The 20,774-nt window shown below is 36.8% G+C and overlaps 2 protein-coding genes across 3 annotated transcripts; one reads left to right on the top strand and one right to left on the bottom strand.

The window, feature by feature from the left end:
* Positions 1-485: 485 nt before the first annotated feature.
* LOC136813101 (uncharacterized) lies at positions 486-15,915 on the bottom strand. Of its 2 annotated transcripts, XM_067069618.1 has the most exons (16): positions 15,759-15,915; positions 15,063-15,304; positions 13,995-14,125; positions 13,577-13,712; positions 13,000-13,255; positions 10,456-10,636; positions 9,952-10,041; positions 9,101-9,319; positions 8,373-8,483; positions 7,300-7,669; positions 5,446-5,704; positions 4,423-4,639; positions 3,534-3,838; positions 2,684-2,867; positions 1,683-1,933; positions 486-782 (listed from the first exon to the last, which is right to left on the bottom strand). In XM_067069618.1, the coding sequence occupies exons 2-16, from the start codon at positions 15,274-15,276 to the stop codon at positions 617-619; spliced, it is 3,090 nt and encodes a 1,029-aa protein (XP_066925719.1). In that variant the 5' UTR covers positions 15,277-15,304; positions 15,759-15,915; the 3' UTR covers positions 486-616. The 2 variants fall into 2 exon arrangements, with proteins under 2 accessions (XP_066925719.1, XP_066925720.1); XM_067069619.1 differs by lacking the exon at positions 15,759-15,915 and having other exon boundaries at positions 15,063-15,321.
* A 2,619-nt stretch (positions 15,916-18,534) lies between these two features.
* LOC136812925 (uncharacterized) lies at positions 18,535-20,467 on the top strand. Its single transcript, XM_067069435.1, has 2 exons — positions 18,535-18,728; positions 19,517-20,467. Exon 2 carries the CDS (start codon positions 19,538-19,540, stop codon positions 19,997-19,999), a length of 462 nt encoding a protein of 153 aa, XP_066925536.1. The 5' UTR covers positions 18,535-18,728; positions 19,517-19,537; the 3' UTR covers positions 20,000-20,467.
* The last annotated feature ends 307 nt before the right edge of the window (positions 20,468-20,774 follow it).

The following is a 20,774-nucleotide window of genomic DNA, read 5'->3' as shown; positions in this document are numbered from 1 at the left end:
TTTTAGGCTTTAAAATCATAAAATTAAGAACATCCGAATGCTTCATAAATTTTGGATGTTCTATTAAAAAAGCGTGTAATGTTAAAGAATCCTTTTTATTAAGGATTACATTTACTAAAAATAGTTAAAAAGAACGACAAATTTCATAAAGAATGACAAGTTTTGCCGTCCACAACATTGACTTCCAAGCCCGAAGTGCTAGACACGAGACTCCTAGATGGGAAATGAAGCCACTTATTTCTCATCCTTAACGCGGGACCCGCGTGGTTTTCACACGAACGCTAGATTGAAAGTGAAATATATCGCCACATTTCGAAAAAATATGCTACGTGAAAACAAAGAAAGTGCTAGATTCAATCCGTCATTCTAATTGCGGTACAAATCTTAAGGCTTCTCTAGCCACTTCGGGTGGTTCACAACCCTGACCAAATCGGACCAAATAGTCTGAATGCTGGTTTGTTGGATTATTAACTGGAGGTACATGGTGAAAGTTTGTTCAAGCTTGGAGAACGAACCCATTGTACGAATAAATGTAAAAAAGTGTCAAGACGAGGTTAAATTCATATATAAAATTTACTGTGCCCAGCGGCTTTCAATAATGTAGAGACAAGCTCAGTTATTCTACTACTTTAGCGATGGATTCATAAAGTTTGTATTCTCCAACTGCTTCATAATCTACATTATCATATCCAAAAGCCTTCGGTCCAACAAATTCAAGAGCTTTTGATGACGTCATCAGCGGTGGAGCGGGTAAGACGAGGACGCTCACTCGAATTCCATACCTAGAAAAGTATTTAGAGTAGTTTGAAATAAGATATAGGCCTAATCTCCTACGTAGGATCTGAAACCGCTTATTTTTTACGACTCACTTGGTTATCACACAAACAAAGGTTTGATTGAAAGTAACATTTAACGCCAGCTTAATTGAAAAAACATACCACTCAAAAAAAAAGAGAAAAACACTGGATTTGATAATCCGACGCAAATCTTCAAGACATCAATTTTTCTTATCTGAGGAAGGTTGACGATTTGCCTCTTGTTTTTGCCAACATGCTTTTTGTAATAAGTAAGTATCTACTACTCTTAGGTTCCAAATAAACAGGGGATGGAGTGGAAAATTTACAAAATCTTAATAAATTAAAAGCCGGGCGGGTAGAAATTTCTCAAAAAAATTAACAAGCGGGGTGCCCTTTTATTTGAAATATGAGGCTTACTTATATTAAGCTTAGCATTCTATTGTTCTTTACCAATAGAATCATTGTTTAAGTTAGCAAAGAAATTATAAACAACGTTTTGCTTATAGAAAAAAAAAACATGTACTCTTAGGTGCCAAATAAACGGGGGGTTCGAATAAACAGGGGGGGGGTTGGAAAATTTTCGAAATTTTAACAAACGGGGGGGACCTAATTGCCGGAGGGTTGGAAATTGTACTTCTGAAAACCCAAAAATAAGGTAAATACAGGCTTTTTGGAGCAAAATAAGGGGACCTCTTTTGCCAACTGAAAATATTCTTACAAATTAATAAAAGGGGGGGGTCCTAATAAGGCCCGGGGGTGTTGGAAAATTTTTGAAAAATTAACAAGCGGGGGGCGTTTATTCGGCACCTAAGAGTAGATCTCATTGGTTGCTTGTTTCAGCGTTTACTTTTATGGAGTCGATAAAAAGGGGGTCATTTGAATTACCTTAATTCACTTGATTGAATTGGCTCCCCTGTATCACTCTCTACCAATGAGATTAGATCTGGGGTCGACGCAAGCTTCTCATTGGATAATTCTTTCGAAGCTAAGCCTTGATTGGTTGAATCTTTTCGAGCAATGAGATATTCATTTTGAAATTCTACGATAATGTTTTGACCTTGATATAATTCAGTGCCTTCGATTAAAATACGACCGAAAGTGAAGCCATCTTTCGTCTGACGTGACAAGTCTGATATCTAAATTTGAAAAAAACAAAGATTGACTTACAAATCAATATAGGCAAACGTGCTATGGCAGGAACCCGGGGGTGGGGGTACAAGGGTTGGGAAATGGTGGGTTTGTGTGAACCGAAACTCCGAAAACCGATCCTTACTTTGAGAATTATTTTTAGTAAAAAGATTACCCTTTAAAAGACAAAGTCATAAAAATCTCTTAACCATTAGAGACTTTTGCTGTTTCGGTTAGGGTACGGTTAGGGTTAGGGTTGGAGATATTTTGGTGGTAAAAACCGACCTCTGCCGTTTAAAATAAGTTACAGCGATGGGAGTTACGAATTCTTTATCTAGACTACACGCATTTTTTTAATGAGAATATTCAGGATGAAATTGGCCAAAAAAAATTAAGAATATTTCAAGGATATATCACCATCATGGAATTTGGCAACAGAACCTAAGAATGCCATTTGTAGAGCATTTTAAACTGTAAATTGCAAATTATCTCCAGTAAGGTTCAACAATTTCACAAAAAAATGCCATTTTATTCTTCAGGTGTGTATTATATGTCAATTTAGTTTGAATATCGCAAAGACTATACCGTAAGAATATTTTAAGACGATTTTCCCCAAAGAAGTTAAGAATATCCATGATGAAATCGTAAAAACACTATTCTTCTTCGTATCGGTCGTTTTCAGTTACTTTAGCAACATTATTATTTGTGGTTCAAGTAGTTCTAACGAACCCTTACATTGTCCATTAAAAAGCCTTTACCTTTCCTTTTGCTATAAGAACACCATTACATTCATTGAGGATAGCGTTTGTGACGTCACAGTGTGATTTGCGTGCGTGTAAGATGACGTGACCGATCTTCCAAGCTTGTGTTAAGGTGTGCTGACACATTTCATTTCGTATCTTTTCACCATCGAAACACGAAATACTGATAGCTGCCGAACACCTGGAATGGAAAGGTGAAGTTGAAGTTATTCTAGACGCATTATGGCACCTTATAAAGCAAATTTTCTCTCATTTGATTCCACTATTCAAAATCTTTCCTTATCTGATATTCCGATGGCAGATTAGCGGCCGCCCACGCTAAAGCTCTAAAGGGAGCGGGCCAATTTTCCATCGTAGAGGAATGGTAGTCGGCGTTTGATGTGCCGCACCTTCAGTCGGGTTCAACAGGCCTTGTGCATAAACCTATAAATATTTCGGTTGGACCTGCCAATCTCCGAAAACGAGGGCTTGGCTTACCAGACCTCCCGCTGCAAAATTCTTGACGCGGTCTCGCAAAATTCCGTAATGTAAACCTTCCTGATGTTAAAAATTTTCCCGATCTTCAGAGCTTTAACGTGTCAGATGAAAATTTCACCATCTGGGTGCCAGATAAAACATTTCCCTGGCCGAGTCTTCGAGAAAAGTATTTTCTGTCTTTTTTATATGCTGTATATTGCATAACCCACGCATAATCAAAAGTTCTCTTTCTGTATAGCAAGCATAACTAAGTACAGGAATGTGAAGTGAATGGTTTGAAGCTTTATTCAGGGAAAGTGACAAGAAAATATCCCAAATTGACAAAATTTTCATCGACAAACACTTTTTCTCTGAAATACAAGTAACTCACCCTGCTTTAACGCATTCATCTCTAAAGAAGCTCTCCAAATCATCTGCAGTTTCCGCATACACACAACAAACACATTGTCCGTGATTGTCACATAAAACAGCCGGATAGGCGGGTGACCCACAAATGAAAGGCCCGTAATGTTGGATTTCTGGGAAAGCTCGGCCCATTCCGTCACAGTCGACAACCGGAAGACCAAGCCGAGCCGCAACTGTTAAAGGACATAGAGCGTTTGCACCACCGATCTCGGCAACTAATATTGATTTCGGTAAATTTTGACAAGATCCTCCATTCTTGTAGTCAACGGTCTATATAGAGAGTTTCAAAAGACTACCTTAGGTGCCTAATAAACAGGCCTCCCGTTTGTAAATTCTTCTGATATTTTCAAACCGTAAGATCTTATTACCTTATTGGGACCAACCTCTATTTATTAAAATTCCAAGATATTTTTACAACCTCCCCCTCCCTTGTTTATTAGGCACCTGAGGGTAAACTGTAATGCTTACTATATGTGTATGAAAGAAAAATTGATGGAAATGCTTCTCAGATAACTAATCTTTTTAAAATGTAAGTTAGACGATGCTATCGTCCGTTAGAGGGTCAGTAAACGCGGGAAAATATATGCGCAGAGTCAGGGCGGTTTACGATGAAAAAAGTGACTGTATAGCTAGAGTTTGGAACAAACACTGTAAATACGTCCGCCACTGCTTACTCCGCCCTGGTCAACCCACCGTTTTCAGATTTATCCTGTCTCCTAAACTGTTCCCATTTTAGTGATCTTTTGTAAGTTTGATAGCAGCGAGGGTTATTATTTCTGAGTTTTACAACATCCTTGGTTAAGCCGCTGGCTTACTTTTACGGACCCCGTGAAACCTCTTCACAATTCACTCACGTGGCATTTACCATTGAACATCGTTTCAATTTTTAAATTGTTCTTTGTAGCAATGGCTTTTATTTCATTTAAAGATTGACCAGCATTGAATCCCATTTCAAAGAGATTTTGCAGTGTATTCAAAACATCAGATAGTTCTGTCTTGTTTGATAAACGTTCGTCTGCGACCTCGGGTGCACCCATATAGTCAGCAGTGCATGCAAAACCATCTTTGAAACTATGAAAAGAAATATAAAAAGAAATTTTGTAAGTAGTTATTTTATGCTTATGAAACTCAATTCTATATCATTGATAGAACATAGAACTCTAACTTTTTGCGTGAAAGATTAAATCATGTCCTTATTAAAATTTAAAGTATAGCACCAAAAGAACTTTTTCGATGAACACACTAAATAGAAAAATATCTGTCTGTCGACTTTTTTCGTTTTTCGTTCAGGCTGGGTAATAAAGAAACGTGGCGACATCACGGTTCCAAAGTTTCAAACTTCCGGTGAGAGAGAGAGAGAAGCTGACCCTCCGATATCATCGGACCGGGCCCTATCCCGGGATAGTTTCCTACCCCTAGATAGGGAAATCACAGCGCTTACCAGACATTGTACTCTGTGCTTGCGACACATCAGAGCCATGCTGTATCGATGATGATACTCGCACAGTACGGGAGAACCTTGCGTGTCCAGCATATCTCCCCATACTCTTGTATCAGAGTGATGGTACCCTATTCCCCTCACATGGTATGGGTTGACCCGGGCAAAGGTACATTCACTTGCCAAGTAAATCGCGGCACCGAGTGGGAATCGAACCCTGACCTCCGGTATGGAAGTCAAGAACGATGACCACTACACTACTTAGCCTTCCGGTGCGAGAGCGAAAAATCTTGTTTAAAAAGTCTTTCTTAACTTTGTATAAAGTTAATTTCATCTCTAAAAGGATTTGTAGACTGTAAAACAGTTTGTAGACATTATGGGCAAAAAAGTGTATTAAATGAATGAAGACAACACATGAATAAGGAAAACAATGCCATACCTTTTCGGATGAATAATTTTCGGTTGATATCCTTCCTCCATACATCGAAGCAACTCCAATTTTCCCAAATAAGGACTTCCTCCACCCCCACATCCAAGCAAGCCCGCCCCCAGCGCCAAACATTCGACGTCGAAGCCACTTAGTTCCCATTCTCCTTGGTCATTGACTTTAGGTTGATAATTGTCCTTTTCGATGTTTGGTGGACTGGGGAGAGTTTGTTGTTGATGCGATTGTGGATTATTGCTTCGAGTTGAGATATCTTTATAAAATAAAATTTAAACCCATTATCACGTTATAAAAGTTTGAAAGCCTTCTTTAGGCTTTAATGTCTTATTTAAGTCTTCTTAAATTTCTAGCAAAGCATTCCTATTAGCATTAGCGAGATTATGTATCGGAGATATTCTCAACTACGGTTGCAGGGCTGCCTATGCGGTTCGTCACCAAAGGCGACATGTCGTTGTCTACTTTGCTCTGTACGGGAAAAACACCAAAACATCGTTTAAGCAATAAGTCGACGTCAAATGCCGTACGTCAAATATCGAACTTGCTTTCACCCGCCATTACGTGCCTTAAACGCCATTTTCCTCGCCGCTTTAACTGTAGCCGTAGAGAATTCCAGATACATAATCTCGCCATTGTGTCTTCAAAACCGTTACGGTAAGATATTCTCATTATGTAATTTTCATTCCGTACCATTATGAGTTGATAAGACGATTCGGTATTAAAAAGACGAGCTTAAAAGATTTTATTTTTACACAAGTGTTCCCGTTTCAAATCAGACACATATTTCATAATAGGACAGTGTCTGCCTATTGTTATATTATGATGGTATAAGCAAAAAAATGTTTTTCTTTTCCTCTTTTTAACCAATCTTGCTCCACGCCCGTGTCAATCCAATGTGAAAAAGCTTGTTAATTAAAATTGATGAGTAAGCAAACCGTTCTTCATCGTATTTCGCTATTCAATTAGCCTTGTATGATATTGAAATATGGCCAGGATTTATTACCATGTTACTTAAATTCATTTTCTAAAGTATTTTGACCACAATTGTCTCTCTCTAATTCGATCTTTAAGGGACGCAAATTTTTCTTCGAATTGAAGAAACATTCGAATTATAGAGAGAATTTTACACAACTTTCTAGCTTAGGGGACTAAGTGTTTTAGTTCGAATTACAGAAACATTCGAATTTATAGAGAGAACTTTACACAACTTTCTAGCCTAGGGGACTAGTGTTTTAGTTCGAATTACAGAAACATTCGAATTTATAGAGAGAATTTTACACAACTTTCTAGCTTAGGGACCAATCTTTTAGTTCAAATTGAAGAAACATTCGAATTATAGAGAGAATTTTACACAACTTTCTAGCTTAGGGACCAATCTTTTAGTTCGAATTGAAGAAACATTCGAATTATAGAGAGAATTTTACACAACTTTCTAGCTTAGGGACCAATCTTTTAGTTCGAATTACAGAAGCATTCGAATTATAGAGAGAATTTTACACAACTTTCTAGCTTAGGGGACTAGTATTTTAGTATTCGAAAGATTCGAATGGGCTCTTCCAGAACAAATCTGTTATGGGGGGTGGAGGATGAATTGTCCAGGGGAATTGAAAAAATACCAAAAAATTGCAATGTCCAGGGGGTAAATTCCAATGTCCAGGGGTAATTTTTTGTGTCCACGGGGTTGATTTGATGTTTGTCCAGGGGTATAACCCGTGTCCAGGGGGTTAAAAATCAAAATGTCCAGGGTTAATTCATGAAAAAAATAATATATCCTCCCCCCCCCCCCCATGAACGGATTTTTTCTGGAAGAGCCCAATAATAGAAGTTTGAATCAGGAAGAGTTTATTGTACCTTTGTCAGTAATCACGGACGAAACGTTGCTATCGTTAATTTTCCCATCGAAAACGGGGCGATCGAGTTTTTCTGTCCCGACATTTGCATCTTTTTCTGTATTAGTAACAGACACTGTTTCTTGCAGGTCGCCGACCGCTTTAATGATAAGTCTTTTACGAGACAGAGCTACGTACGTCATGTTGATTTCCTGAACATCCAAGATCGTGCATGTGCTTCGAATGGCGCCATTTTGGACAGCTTGATTGATGGCGAAATCCTTTGCTTGTTGAAGGATCATCTCTCGTGAGTTTTGGTCTTCCTTTACCTCGATTAGTTTGTCGAAGGTTCCGCTGACTTGACTTAAAGCTGCACCAACTGCATTCGCTACCTGAGTAAGCGAGGCAAAAAGTTTTCAACTTTACTAGTCTGCTTTTAATGTAAATTTCAATTAAGAAGTGTTTAAAACTATTAAAAGAAAAGTTTTCATTTATCTTAAATTTTCTTTCTAACGAGGTATTGTTATACTATTAGAGACCAGCCCAATAACAAAACCTAATGAGACTTTAGTTGGAACCCGGGGGGGGGGGGGGCTGGGTATTTAGGCAAATGGAGGGTACGGTATGTGCCACCCTTAAGGGTACCTTTTTTGGATTTCCAAAGTCCCGTTAAGGGTCAGAAAAATCAGAAAATCAAATTTCAGTCCCACTAAGGGTAGCAGAAATAGGTAAATTTCAACTTTTTACCCCCAGAAAGATCGAAATTTGGTCAAAGTTGGTCAAATTTGTCCCGGTAAGGGTTGTAAAATTCACAAAATTTTCCTTTGTTTTCTCATTTTTAGTCCCGGTAAGGGTCTGAGGGTCGAAAGTCGGGCGGCACCCCCCGTCAGCTCACAACCCTAGAACCCCTCCCCCCGGAGTTGGAATTATTTATGATGAATTCCAGAATGCATTTTCAAATTAGAAAATTAATTTAGTTGATGTATTAATCAAAGCCTGGTGGTTTCTTATAACAAACAAAACAAATAAACAAACACAAAAAAGCGATCTTTTAGTCATCAACAGCTCTAGAAAGTGATTTAACAAATCATATACCTGATAAAAGGGCGGCTTGATAATTTTAGAAGCTCCTTTAAAAGGTTTGTTGACATCTATCAATATGCTTCCACCGCCAACTAAAACCACTGGATAATCTTCCTTTGAAAGCTGAAAGAAAAAGTTAGCAAAAGTCTGTTTTTAACCAGCCGATACACAATGGGGGAGGGGAGTATGGGTTTGCTGTGTAACGGTATTAGCCCTTTTTCTTTCGTTGTTTGATTGTATGATAAAAACCGACGGTATCACGGTTTTAAAAGTGCCGTACGGTGACAAAATGATAAAAGTGACAAGGTTTTTTTGCGATTTTTAATGTTCGTGTTGACGGTGATTCAAGAAAATGCGTCTTTGGTTTTGACTACCCCCTCATAGACATTACAATGTTGTCTTAATATAGATCTAGCGTCAATATAGCACGCTAGATGGACGTTAAAACAACGTCGTGTGTATCAGCTGAGAAACGAATGGGCTTACTTTAGTGGCAAATCAACAGTTGTGCACCTTTTTTTATAAGAACTGCGTTACCTACTTTCCTTTGTGTTTAATTTCTTCACTTAAGAGCTTTAAAAGAACTTAGTTAGTATTTTCCTAGTCATATCTAAGGATGAGATGAAAATGAAAGTCTCATAGATCACGAAAGCCTATGAACTATAATAATAAACTACTTCAGTTGTAAGATTACAAAAAAACAATCACACTGTGATAAGACACCAAAATAAATTAAAAACCTTCACAAAATCAACGGCTCTTTCGACTGATTCTTGAATGACATTAACTGCTTGCTCAACCAAGTCTTTCGATAAATGCGAAACACGTGACTCGTTTCCAATCCCTTTGACGAGGCCACTTGCCACTGCGATATCGGTCGCCACAAGTGTTTTACCACCGAAGACTAACGCTTCTTCTTTTAGCCTGTATTCAACGCTCCTTGGACCGACTGTCACAGTCTAAAGAAGATAGACAATAGATCATGTTTATATACAATCTTCCGTTTGTCGTTGCGAGATATCTACAGATACAGTTGACGCTCTCTATAATTCGACCAAAAACCAAGAATTTAGTTCGAATAAGAGAAAAGTTCAACTTACAGAGACTATTTTAGTTCGAATTCCCAGGGGCCAGGTTTGCGAGATGACGGGTTTGCCCGAACCGAAGTTCGAAAATCGACACTTATTAGATGGAATATCGAGAATTTTGTCCATTTTTTGACGTTTTTGCCACCCTTGGAGAGACTCTTTCCCAAAAATTTCAAAAATATATGACCCTTGAGAGATTTTTGATTTTGGAACCCTTACAGAGACTCGACTGCTTTATAATGGTTTTGGGGGACTTTGAGGGACTTTTGAGGGTGTGAAAAGGACCCTCATGGCTCGCACATACCCGGAACACATTTTGCCTAAGACCCCCCCCCCCCCCCTCTTGGAGAGAGTACTATTGAGAGAGTGTAGAAACTGTTGTCATGCTTCGGGTACAGTGTTGCTTGAAAATTCTCCGACTTAATACGCGCACGTTGTGGATCTACCCATTTCTTAGTAGGAAAAGTATCTTTGGTCAACACTAGAAGGAAATAAATACCTACTTGGTCATTATGTTGCACCACGTAAGAACCACCACCAACACCGATGCAATGAACATCTGGCATCCGAAAGTTCGTGTTCACTCCAGCTACCTGTCGGTAGGTAAATGATTAGTAGGTAAATGATTTCATTGATAAATTACTAGTTTGATTAAAGCCCGGGGGGGTACGGTTTTCGGAGGTCCCGTCTGCACATACCCCTCATTCGCCAACCCTAGTAACCCCCCCCCCCCCCCGGATTAAAGAAAACGAGAATCACCAAAAGAAAATTTCATTGAAAAATTAGAAACTTTCATATATGGTTTTCAAACAAGACACTTTTTGAAATTTAAACGATGCTTCTTAGCTTTATCATGTACTTTATCATTATCTTGTACGAGCGTGTCTTTGGATGTTTGGTCACTATTTGATCATTCTTCGGATGAAGAATGAAAAAGAGAATTTTTCATGCGGCATTAGATTAACGCTTTTTTATTTTCTCCTCGTTCTCTCTCTAAGAAAACATACTTTAACTCTAGTTGAAGCTTCACGTGGGAAACCATTCACCAAAACACCGACATCCGTTGACGTGCCGCCGATATCGACGACAATGGCGTTCTTTAGTGACGATAAATGGACAGCTCCTCGCATACTGTTGGTTGCGCCCGATGAAAAAGTAAACACTGGAAAATCCAAAGTCTGCTGTTCACTTTAAGAAAGAAAATAATTTTTTTGTTAAAGATATTCGAACAGTTAAGGAGCAAGGTAGATAGATGAAAAAGTGAACACTGGAAAATCTAAAGTCTGCTGTTCACTTTTAAGAAAGGAAATATTTTTTTGTTGATGATTAAGGGAGCAAGAAAGATTGTCGTACTTTTTTCGAGAAATTTAGGAACCATACTCGGTAGAGCATGCTAAGGAAAACTGAAGGATATTATGCACTAACACTAAGTAACAACAGTTACCGTATTATCATATTACACATATATGTTACTGTATAACACGTACTATGAACTATTTCAGTCCACACTCAAACCTGAAAGAAAATGTATTTTCTTTTATGAATACACTAGGGAATAGTTACAAACATTTTAGCTAATTCTCACTAACATTACTCCCGTATGAATAGAAGCTTTATGGCTAACAGATAATAATATATATTCTCCAAGGAACCTTAATAATTATATGATCTCACGATTTCTCAATACAGTAGTCCCATATGGATATAAGTTATATTGATTTACTGGCGATCAATGACGGTAACTTGTTTCAGTCTGTGTATAGAGATATCTATCCAGATGAGCTTGAACTCAAAATTGAGCACTCTGGTAATCATGCTTCTTTTTTAAACCTGGATATTACCATCAAAGACGGGATATTTATTTATAAGTTGTTTGATAAACGGGATGCATTTCCTTTTTCCATAGTCCGAATGCCACATAAAGATAGCAACTTGCCAGAATCGATTTTTTATTCTTCTTTTGTTGGTGAACTTCTCAGGATTGCTCGTTCTACGTTACTTTTCGAGGACTTGAAAGTTAAAGCCAAAGTTTTTATACAAAGAATGCGATGTCAAGGTGCTGAAAACGCAAAGTTAGATTGCAGTCTTCGACGGGTTATAGTTCGTCATTTTTCAGAATTTTCAAGATTTCAACTCTCTCAAGATTCACTCGTTCGCCAGCTCTTGCGGTGAGCGGTCACGGTGTACGGGGCTTCGAACCGGGTTATAGTCCGATTTTTTAAATTCTCATTCTTTCCCCACTCTTTCCATCTTATTCTTTGAACTGTAAAATGTGTGTGAGAGCCACAGGGTTGGATAGTGGCAATCCAATCCCAGTTCCTTCTCTTCTAGTATGCTTTCTTCAACGTTGTGGCAGAAACGTGTCAAAGGTGTGGCAACTTTGTCTAGTAGAAAGTATACTTCTTTTCTCATTGTAATTTTAGTTTCTTCGGCTGGTTCCGTGTTACGTTTTAGTTTATTTTATATTATTGCGCGCGTTTTATACTTTCAATAAACACATCTTTTTACTATCTTTTATCTGTGGTGGTGTCTAATTAACACTGCTTGGCCTACCTACACAACCCTATTTCCATCATATAGGAGGATATTTTCACAAATGGCCGAAATCCTGTGTAGGTCGAAAACTGAGGAACAGATAATGTGTTTTCTTGAAATATTTTTTGACTCATATTGAGTTACTTCTTTCCATCTTAACTCATATTGAGTTACTTTCTTCCTTAAAGTCATTTTAGATCAGTTTTACATTGACGGATTTCTATGTCATCATATTTTCCTTTTCTACTCCAACCTGATTGATTTTCTGTGAATGTTCATTCTAGATTTTTGTTGTATTTGTATTGTCTTTTTGTTTTGTGGGTTTTTGTATTTATTGTTTCCATTTTGAGTAGTTGAAGGTTTTATACTTCTAGACTATAATATATATAATTCCCAGAGGTACCTTATAGCTATTTTTCATCGTATCAAATCAGTGAACCGTATCCTCATACAAGATAAATGACCAACAAAAAATTAGATTATCAGTGCGTGTATTAGTTCACTGACACACCCTAATCTCTAGTCTTAAACGAAAGTAGCTTCTGATAATCAGCAAAATATTTAACATGTTATATTTTTCTTCAGTTGAAACACTTGTACTATTTGAATAGGAATATTTAACAGGGCGTTAGCAAACTTACGGTTTTCCCCTGTCAAAATAGCTCAAAATGAGAACTCCTACTTTCGCCTACGTGGAGAGACAGGTTTTTCATCCGGGGTGAAGACGGTCTATTAGCAAAAAGATCTATTCAGCTAACGACGCCTGTAGGATTGTAAAATTTTACAGACACTTGATTTCTCTTTACATCAGGAAAGGTTTTGCTTCCAATATACTAGTTATTTGTATACTCTATTATTTCTAGTCACTTATAATTACTCGTGTTCAGTGCTTTCGAAATACACTACACAGCAATCCATATTGAATACTTTGATTCCCTAGTTTGTTCAAAAAGAAAATAAGTTATATCCGTTTGAGCGAAGCGAATTAGGATATAATGACATTTCTACATAGTTACCTGATCAGTGTACCATCATTTTGAGTGAAAAACATCGGACAATTCAATCCAATATCGGACAAGGTTTTGCGGAAACCAGAAATTGTTTTCTGACATAATTCCTTCAAACTTTCATTCAAAATGGTAGCATTTTCACGTTCCAATAAACCAAGATAACCAAGGGAACAGGATGTCGTGCATGTCAATTCTGGTGCATGTTTATCGATTAGTCTTTTGACGAGTCTTTCTTGGGAATCGTTCATCGGGGAAAATATACCTGAAACGAAATTTTTAAATAATTAAATAAATAATTTTAAAACGAGACTCTTAAGCCGGCCGGAAGGTTTTTGTATAATGCTTGATTATCCTGACTTGGTAATGATAATCCCATTTCCAGCCATTTTGAACTAAATTTTCAAATTGCCCCTCCTCTCATTCAGCTGGTCCTTGTGGCGTCACTAATTCCCCTAAGCCAACTTCAAAATGCTTCTAACAGCTGTACTGGATCAGTGATGTATTCTACAATCGGTGCCAAAATATATTGAGGGAGTTCGCCCTTTGCACCAAATATTACGGTGGGGATTCTAGCTAAATTTACCAGAAATGGCGACGTGTTCAACACCATTTTGTTGAATCGTTGTGATGACGTCAATGATTTCTTGTTCATCAACTTCTGTGATGACACGACCATCGAATTCGAAACCTCCGTTCAACAAATAACTACCACCATCAATCTGAAGGACAAATCATTAATTGAACAAGTCAATTCTTTACTGTAAACCTTGAAAATAACTTTTGATAAGAGCAGAAATATGATGTTAATATATTAATAGTTCACATATAGGTACAATGAACTCTCGCTAATTCGAACTTCTATTATTCGAAATTACGCCAGATTCTTTGGGTACTTATAAGAGTATTATAGTTTTAAAGCTATTCCCTTGTATTGTAGTCTTTTGAGACATTAAAGTTATGTGATTGACCCAGGCATCCAGGCAAACGTCGAAACAACGTACTTTTTCTTTCAGGTCTTTTGGGAAGTCAGTAAAGGGTGGAAGAGCTTGAGATGACACTCCACATTGTCTGATACAGGCTGTCTTTGTGAGTCCAGTTCGTTTGATGACTGCGTTAATGAAATGCGTGGTCCCTACAAGTCAACATATAATTTATATAATACAGAGGAGTCTCCGTAACTCGAACACGCACGGGAAATACAAGTTAAATAAATTTCGAGTTATGGAGTAATGTTTATAAGGTATTTTTAACAGAAGGGAACGGAAAACTTGTTCGAGTTAGAGAGAGGTTCGAGTTATGGAGACTCCACTCTAGTTGATATTAAACTTAATCTTGTCTTGACTACCTTGTATTCAGCGGAACGTAGTGTAAAGGTAGTCCTCCCGTGCGCACCAGCGCGTTTTCAACTTTCTCTGACTTTTCCACTTACAGTAGAGTGTCCACAACTCGGACACGGGGAACAGAAGGGAAAAACTTGTTCGAGTTAAGGACACATTCGATTTGTAGAGGTTCGAGTTTAAGACTCTAATTTAAGCTTTCCGAAAGTTGAATAAGTTCTGAAAAGCAGCAAAAATAGTATAGCCAAAATGAAAACTGGACAAGATCTAAAAGTGTTAACATGTTCTTTGAGTGGCTTGAAAAGAAAGATTTGGGAGATCGAAAGCCGATTTGAGCAGGAGCACCTAATCTACTCATGTAGCACCCAGTTATCTAATGTTTATGTCGCATTATACCAAACCTAAGCTGCCCATTTTGGCGGTGATCAGGTACTAGAGCACCCAATTATAGTGTAGGTTTGATTACTCAGCCTAAGCTACTCATTCTCTGAGTTGGTGGAGATCAGCTACCCGGTTGCCAAGTATCGAGTCTGTTTAGCACAAAAGTAAAATAATTTCGAAAACGCTAATTTCTAAACATCGTGGTAGCTAAGCAACTTTATCAGTGCGAAAAGCATAAATGATAAACCCTTTGCGATGAAAGGATTATAAACCCTTTGCGCACGTTTGGAGAGCCTCCCCCAAGATGTTTTTCCTACTCAAATAAATAAGATACAAAAAGTGTTAGTATACCGATACTAATTCTTGCAATTTCGTTTCGAACGTTCGGATAGCCATTTTCTTGAGTATTTTTCAACGATTCCTCGATAGACTGTATAACACCATCAATGATGTTTGGAGTTGTAGAAGATTTATTCCAACCAACGACTTTGTGACCTTGCACGATCGCGACATCGGTGTTTGTTCCTCCAACATCGATCCCGATCACGAAAGATGAGTCGGACATACTTGTTTAAAAGTCGAACGTTTTGTACCTTAAAAATGATTAGTTGAACGTCACACTCAGAATATGAGTCTTAATTTTAAAATTTCAGAACAGACTAAGAACATATACCAACCTGTTTTAAGCCAATTTCTCAATATAGTAAGCGTATTTAGAACATTAAGAGCCCCCCCCCCCAGTGGACCTTTAATTCACGCAATCACGTAATTTCTGTTCAAAATTCACGCATTCACGTATGTTTTTTCGCAATTCACGCAATTTCTGTTCACAAAAAGTTTTACAATTCACGCATTCACGCGCAATTTTTCAAAACCTTAACGCATTCACGCAAGTAAGAAAGCCCATTCACGCAGTCATGCAAACCGCTGGGAAGGTCTTATAAAAAAACTTAAATCAGAAAAACATAAAAAAACTAAAACTGCCAAGCCTCAGTCAAAGTTTACTAGTTCTTATAAAAAGGTACGTACTCGTTCCCGAGATCTAACCGTTTATATTGATCTGAAAGCTTTGATAACGAGATTCTGAGGTCGGTAGGTATTTTCAGAGAAAGGAAACGGAGAAAAATGTTTGAGCCTTGTATCAGGCTCGCATTATGCTGAGCCATTATTTAGGTACCAAAAACTGAGCCAGCATAATGCTTATGCTTATGCCATAACGTTATGCTTATAGAAATATGTAGTATCACAACAAACTTCTTGAGATTCCTATGTTCAAGATGCTCCTAATTATCTTTCCATCGCGAATAAAGTTTTTAGAAACACAAGATTTCTGCTCCATTTCCATCTTCATTTTCAAAAATATTGCCCTTGAAGAAGAAGGAAAGAGGTAGAAGAGGAATAAAGACAATACAACGAAGAAGCTCAATAAATCGATAAATATGTGGCACCATTTTTTGATGTTGTTTCTTATGGAAGTTGAATTTAATGATATTTTGAATTAATAGATCTTTATCAAAATAGATGGAGCAAGCTTTGTATGGAAGATAGTGAAAGGTAAGATCTGTAAGTATCAATCATCCATTTTCATCTTCATTCTCAAGAATATAAAAAACTCTGAACTAATATCTTTTCAACGATAGATAATTTGTTAAACTGAGACATTCTCTAATAAAGCAAACCAAAACAAAAATCAGTGCATATACACTTGAAGCGCTGGACCTCAATATCTCGAGCAAATCACGCTTTTTTCTCATGTAAACAACAACGATCAACATTTTGGATTATTTTAAAACTTATGTAATCATACAGTCCTCCATGAAAATTTGAAAATTCGTGTTTACTCGCTAAATAGGAGATGTTTATGTAAGTGGTCACGAAATTAGATACCTTCAATTACCCCTTAAAGTTACTTTATCAGTTGTCTCCTTTTGAAGTCTGCCTCAATATAATTGGCAGTAATAATACTATACTCTCACATTTTTTCAATTTTTTGCAAAACAAAAAGGTTGATCAAATCTTCCTTCAAAAATACACATTCAATAAAATTTCGCCCCTAGCGTTTATTAAATTTTTGAGTTTTAGGAGGGGCGTTTATTCGAGAGGGGTTATTCATGAGATTTTCCAGGATTTTCCTTCATAGGAAAACAGAAAGAATCATGGAGATTTTCTCTAAAATACAGATTCATAAGGTTTTCCTTCAAAAATACAGATTCATTGGATTTATTAAATTTTGAGAATCAGAGCAATGAGTTCTCCCAAAAACACACTCCTGACTATCAAGGCACGATATATGAGTCACAGCGTTACATTTTATTGTTAGTAAGAAGCTTATTAAAGGCTTAAAATTATTTGGTAAAATTTTATTTTACTTATAGCCTATTGTGTTTAGATTCTTGAATTTAGTGTTATTCGCAAAAACGTTAATTTTTTTCGAATTTGACGTCATAAATCTAAACACTTGATTAACTTAGATTAGGTGTTCAAAACAATTTGACATGACGCCAAATATTCACGGATGTGCAACTATGGTCAAAATTTGAAAATTCCTTGATCATTTGAAAAAGTTATTCCATTTTTTAATTTATATGACGTCATCGACACAAAATTGATGTTTTTACGAATTATGCTAAATATATGGTTCAAAGCATATCGGGCTGAGTTTTAAAATTTTCTACTCCAGCCCTACGAGGTTCTCGCGAGTTTTTGGACCCTACCTTGATAACCTGGAGCAGATTGGTGAGATTTCCCTTCAAAAATACAAATCCATGGAATTTTCCTTCAAAAATACAGATTTATTGGATTATTCCTCAAAAATTTTCTATTCAATTTTCAAAAGTTGATGTTTTTACGAATTATGCTAAATATATGGTTCAAAACATATCGGGCTAAGTTTAAAGTTTTTTACTCCAGTCCTATGAGGTTCTCATGATGAAATGTAACTTGCGAGTTTTTGGACCCTACCCTTGATAACCTGGAGCAGCTTGATGAGATACAAATACAAATCCATGGAATTTTACTTCAAAAAACAAAAAAGTTACTTTAAATCATAAAACAGATTTTCATTTAGAAATACAGATTCAGAGTGCACACGACCGGCTCTTCATACCTTAAAGCGACGGTGGACATTCTTATAAAATTAGTCACTCACCCACTGGAATTTTTAGAATAACTTTATACCCCTGGAAAACTGACAAATACTCTCCTTAGACCCCCTGGAAATTCTTCTCAGACTACCCCTTGGAAATGTTCGTTGCAAAACTGCTTACAAAATATTGAAAATGAGAAAACATTTTTAGGTTTGATACCCAAAAAAATAAGAGCGTTCGAAGGTAGGCAATGCTATCGTCCTTATAACATATTATGATATAACATAGTTTGTATATTATAAAGCGTAATATATGTTGCACGGCGGAAAATAGAGTCTGCATACATTATCATTCTACTACATTGAGCTCCCTACGAATTTTTACCCGCCCGCGCGGACAATATTCCAGCCCGACTGCTAATTTGCGTGTATTCGAGGTTATTCTATATTATAATCGAATTCGTCTTAGACTATAGCATAGTCTTCAACAGTTTTTGACATTCTTAAAAAAAACGTATAGTTAATACGTTGTTTCCATGGTAACTAATCCTTCACCATCATCAATCGCTTCTTTTTGATCTTTTGTGTGTAAGAGAAGACAAAATTCTTAGAAGTAATTCTATATTGACATCAAGGATTAATTTCAACCAATGAGAAAAGACTACGTCAACAAATTATCCAAAAATAGCAGCATCAAATTCAAATATCTTGAACATGAATAAAAAAGCGCATCAGACAGCGATAATAGGGGATAGGTTAACAGAAAAGTTGTTGCAAAGAGAGAAAGTAGTTGATTATTATCAACACATTTCAAGGTGGTTTGTACACAGACCCAGTATCTACGGCTAATTTCAAAATTCATTTCCGTACTATGAAGCGATAAACGTTTTTTATCAACACATCCATCTGTCATCCAAAAAGAAGAAAGAAAGGTACAGTTAGTAAATCTTACTTGAAAGCATTGTTTCATCTTTCCTTGTTTTGGTATTTTGTTTCTTATTTGACTAATTTGGGAAAGAGTTTCGAAAAAAAAACACCCCGTTCTGACCCCGACTCAATAAAATTGTTTAAAAATCATTGTCCCGGTGGGAAATGCTTTTATATGCACTCGCCATCATTTGACGTGGGGGAGGGAATCAAATAGGCTCTTTCGAACACCAATTTGGGCACCTCTTTTCAATTTTTAGTCCAACAAAATACGATACACGCTTTTGTTTTTATAAGAATGGTGTAAATCCATTTCATCATTGATATTCTTAACTTTTTTGGGAAAATCATCCTAAAATATTCTTACAGCATTCTTAGTTTAGGATCCTAATTCAGACTAGATTTAACAGTTAGTACATACGTCTCAAGCATAAAATGGCATTTTTGTGAAAGGAGTGAGCCTTACTTGGGGGTAATTGACAATTTATAGCTGAAAATGCTCTAAGAATGGCATTCTTAGCTTGAGTAGCAAAATTCCATGATGGCGATATTCTTAGCATTATTCTTAATTTTTTGGCCATTTTCATCATGGACATTCTTATAAAGTGTATTCATATATAAAAAAAAACGTGTATGTCAGTAAAAAAACACAGGAATATTTTACAAAGATTATTGTGTTTGCTTCTGTCGCTTGGGTTGTATACGGGAAACATTCGACTATCCTGGACCAACTGACCACGTGGTCGGACTAATAAAACTTAGGATGAAAATTTATAGTTTTCTTACATCATAGATCGTTTGATTCAACATCATCATGGCAAGTGCATCAGGAAAAATCACATTGTACCACTACACGAACAAGAAAGCTATCGACAGCATCAAAACAGATAAGAAGCTGAATAAATCGCTAGAAAAGAAAAATAAGGATGGAAAAAAAATTGGTTCAGATACTCAGCACGGCGAAGGCGTCTATTTCACAACTTTGACACCTGGTACAGCCAAAGAAGAGATTGCCAAAAATAATTATGATGGCAACGCAAGGAATCTACCAAATGTTGTCAAAAAGGCAATCAAGAACGGCAGAGTTGATTACTATATAAAAATCACCTTTGATAAAAACGACACGAAGTTGAAGGAATGCGAAGACACAAAGAAATATTTGATCGCGATGGGTCGAAGTGTTTGGCTTTACGAAGACGTCATCGATTTGACTTCTGATAAGTTCAAGTACGATTACGAGTTTGGGGAAACTGGAGCCAGTCAAGCTTTAGCATAGAGATACAATTTGGAAGCTGAATCTGAATATCAATCTTACTGGTACCAATAGACGATAAACAATAAAGTTGGGTTTCAATCATTTTTCCTTTTGCTAAAACATTGGGCCTTTCCAGAAATAGTCCGTCCCCCCCCTTGTTGAGGATATCAGATATCCAGGAGGTTAACGATTCTTGTTCAAAAGTGGATATCCAGGGGGTTAAATATCTACAAGAGAGCAGTAGAGTGTCTTTTCAAGCAAAAAACTATATCCAGGGGTAACCATATTTTTAAGAGTGGACACTTTAGTGGGATATCCAGGATATCCAGGGGGTTCGATACTTCGAAAAATCAATATCCTCAACTTTTATCTGGAAAAGCCCATTTCAAATAACTATAATATAGGTTTCATAGGAAACTAAGGTTTGTAAACACTTTTGAAGACCATGATATTTTTTACCTTCAATTTTCTATTCATTTATTCTACGAACTGATTAAATTTTACCTTTTTTTCTCAATAATACGCAAGTTTTTAGTATTCTTCTTGAAGGATTTTCCTTACAAAATACACAGCAGGTTCATAACCACACAACTTTTAAAAATACATAAAAGCAAATTTCCCTTAGAAAATACACGAAATATTTTCCTTTGAATATATAAATAAATTATTTAACTTCAAAAGTACATAATTCATTTTCCTTCAGAAATACAAAAAAACTTCCTGCTAAAAGTCCCCCTTAGGCAAGGTCACTTAGTACTTAGGCAAAAATGGGTGCTGGAGGTATATGGCGGCGCTA

This window comes from Clytia hemisphaerica, unplaced genomic scaffold (assembly GCF_902728285.1).
Source record: "Clytia hemisphaerica strain Z4C2 unplaced genomic scaffold, Clytia hemisphaerica genome assembly, whole genome shotgun sequence".
Lineage (NCBI taxonomy): Eukaryota > Metazoa > Cnidaria > Hydrozoa > Leptothecata > Clytiidae > Clytia > Clytia hemisphaerica.
The sequence above is the reverse complement of the archived record's forward strand: the minus strand, read 5'-3'. Positions and strand labels throughout refer to the sequence as shown.

Bases quoted from the DNA above. Each gene is read 5' to 3' on its own strand.
- LOC136813101 (XM_067069618.1), bottom strand. From the start codon at position 15,276: ATGTCCGACTCATCTTTCGTGATCGGGATCGATGTTGGAGGAACAAAC. The intron at 13,713-13,994 runs GTACGTTGTTTC...TTTGTCCTTCAG, and splicing joins CAAAAGACCTGAAAGAAAAA to ATTGATGGTGGTAGTTATTT. The intron at 2,868-3,533 runs GTGAGTTACTTG...TTTCCATTCCAG, and splicing joins GATGAATGCGTTAAAGCAGG to GTGTTCGGCAGCTATCAGTA.
- LOC136812925 (XM_067069435.1), top strand. From the start codon at position 19,538: ATGGCAAGTGCATCAGGAAAAATCACATTGTACCACTACACGAACAAG.